Source organism: Propithecus coquereli, unplaced genomic scaffold, assembly GCF_000956105.1.
Source record: "Propithecus coquereli isolate 6110/MARCELLA unplaced genomic scaffold, Pcoq_1.0 Scaffold24, whole genome shotgun sequence".
Classification (NCBI taxonomy): domain Eukaryota; kingdom Metazoa; phylum Chordata; class Mammalia; order Primates; family Indriidae; genus Propithecus; species Propithecus coquereli.
In genome coordinates, this window is record NW_012147952.1 from 3,074,883 (window position 1) to 3,077,480 (window position 2,598).

The following is a 2,598-nucleotide window of genomic DNA, read 5'->3' on the forward strand; positions in this document are numbered from 1 at the left end:
AATAATCATTACTTTAATGGCAGATGCCTCCGTCCTCAGTGGAAGTCTCTTCGCCATCAGTAGGTAACAGTTATTGAGTGTTCACTGAATGAATTGAATGTTTTGTGCTTTCAGGAGATGTTCTCGGTCCTTCCATCAATGGCTTAGCCTCATTGATTCGGATGCCTTATGGCTGTGGTGAACAGAACATGATAAATTTTGCTCCAAATATTTACATTTTGGATTATCTGACTAAAAAGAAACAACTGACAGATAACTTAAAAGAAAAAGCCCTTTCATTTATGAGGCAAGGTAAGCATTTTAGAAACCTACTTTTGTTGGTAAAAAAAAAAGGTTTTTTTTTTTTTTCAGGCAGGGTTCACTCTAGACCATATTTCAAAACACACAGATTTTGTCTTTGGTTGGTGATGGTGGGTCTAGATGGTGTAGAAACATGCCGGAAGTGCAAGCAGTGAGAAGCTATTACAATTCTTCCTTCAGCTAACTGTTCACTCATTGCTGCTAAGGTGTTTGTTAGTAGTGGTTTAAGGAGTTAGTTTCTGGAAGGGTTTTTATTGTAATACAGGATCTGAAATTTAAAACTCTTTAAAAATCTAAAGGAATACTCATCCATTTGTTCATTACACATATGTGGAGTGTCTCTTAGTGCCAGGATCAGTGCTAGTGCCGAGGAAACAGGGAGTCAGGGCCTTTGCTCTTAAGGAATTCACTGCTCGGTGGAGAAGATGGTGTGTACATAAACACATGAGGTCCTGTGGCGGGACCTTCTCCATACATTTAAAATGTCAAACAGATGGAGTTAGGAGAGAAATGTTTGTATGGGGAGGACCTGCTGGCCCCTCAGAAAATGCCACACCAGTGATGACTATACCCCGACACCTTGAGAGGTGGAAACCGTCCACAGACACCAGACGATTTGTGTCAGCAACTTGCTAATAGCAACAGTTAAGGTGAGTTGAGTGCTTGCTGTGGGGCAGACTGTGTTCTAAGCACTTCACATCTCATCTCTCACTGAATGCTCGCAGTGAGTACTGTTAACGGTACCGTCCCTTTCCGAGTCACGGAACAGTTAACTGACTTGGCAGGGTCACATAGCCAGTAAGTGGCAGAGCTGGGATTCAGACTCCAAATTCATGCTCTTAACATCCACACCTAGGAGAAAATGAAGTGTTGTGAGATGTGTTTAACATTGCAAATTTGGTTTCCTGAAATACTCCAAAAGCCAACCCAAAGTTACAGTCTCAGTTTTGCATTTCCCCTTATTAGGGGACCTCTCACAAGATCTCTGTGTGGCTATTTCTCTCCACACAGTTTACATGATATATCCTGCTATATTCTCGTGAGGATTAGAAGGGTTCATAAAACATGATTAGAAATGCTTATTCAGTTAATCTAAGAAAAATAAAGTTCAACACTTTCCAAGTCCTAATTTTTTGTTTTTGGTTTTTTATAACAAACGAGTTAAATGCAAAGTAGAGGCAAGCTATTAGCTGTTTTGCTAATTTTTCCATAGAAGAATTAGAAAACTCAGTAAAGACACAATTTAAAAAATTTTTTTTTTATTTTAGCATATTACAGGGGTACAAATATTTAGGTTACATATATTGCCTTTGCCCCACCCGAGTCAGAGCTTCAAGCGTGTTCATCCCCCAGACGGTGTGCAATGCACCCATTAAGTGTGTATATACCCATAAAGACACCATTTTGATGTGAGTCTTTCTTCTGGGTTCCCTCATTATGTAGCTACCTGTTTATCCTAAACTAATTCTATGTAATAATGGTAAAAGCAACTAACTCTGTTTAAATGTTTTCCACATTTCATTTAATTCTTGAAAAAACTCTAGGAGGTGGGTGTACTGTTATTATTTCCATTTTAAAGATGAGTAAATTGAGGCACAGGGAAGTTAAATAACTCGTTATGGTCAACTTTGCCCCCAATCCTCCACCAGTAGTCTGGCTCTGAAGCCCACCCTCTTCTTTAGAACACTGTGTATAGTTCTAGTTTGCAATGTTCTTGGATTGTTAGAAGCAAAGGGGTAGGATGGGAAGGACCAGGAATTGGGCCAAGATGCTTGAGTACCAACAATGCGCCAGAGGTCTCAAAGGGGGTTCTGATACGATGGTGAGAGAGAAGCATGGGGTCCTGTAGGGACGGAGACGACAAATGTTAGACCCTGGGATGCTGGATTAGACTGCAGTGAGCGGTACAGTGTTGGGTTCTAGTAAATGAGCTGGAGTCAGCGTCCAAAGATCGCCCCGGGGTAGGATGACACAGATGAAGGCTGAGTGGGAGTCAAGGGGTTGTGAGTCAGGAACGATGCAGTGCCTGAGAGGACAGACCAAAGGAGACCAGGGTTTGGAATCAGGGCTGAGCGGGACCTGAGTTCTGAGTGGGGAAAGACATACTGGCATATTTACCCTGAGATTATGGCGGAGTCCCGAAGACACTGTGGCTGGCCCTCAAACCCAGGAGGTGGTTAGGTCCTCTGGGAAAGTTTCAAAGATCTGGCAGTTGGTGTTTTCTGTACAGAATTGCCCATGTAAAATTATCCTTCTTTATACATGTTTGTGGATCAGTCATATAATCAGTCATATTGT

The 2,598-nt window shown here is 41.7% G+C and overlaps 1 protein-coding gene across 1 annotated transcript in view; it reads left to right on the forward strand.

The window, feature by feature from the left end:
* CD109 (CD109 molecule) overlaps positions 1 to 2,598 on the forward strand; it is a 141,801-nt gene that overhangs the window by 100,780 nt on the left and 38,423 nt on the right. Inside the window, exon 22 of the mRNA XM_012646038.1 lies at positions 115 to 291. Coding sequence (XP_012501492.1) covers positions 115 to 291 — 177 coding nt within the window. The remainder of the gene's footprint in view (positions 1 to 114; positions 292 to 2,598) is intronic.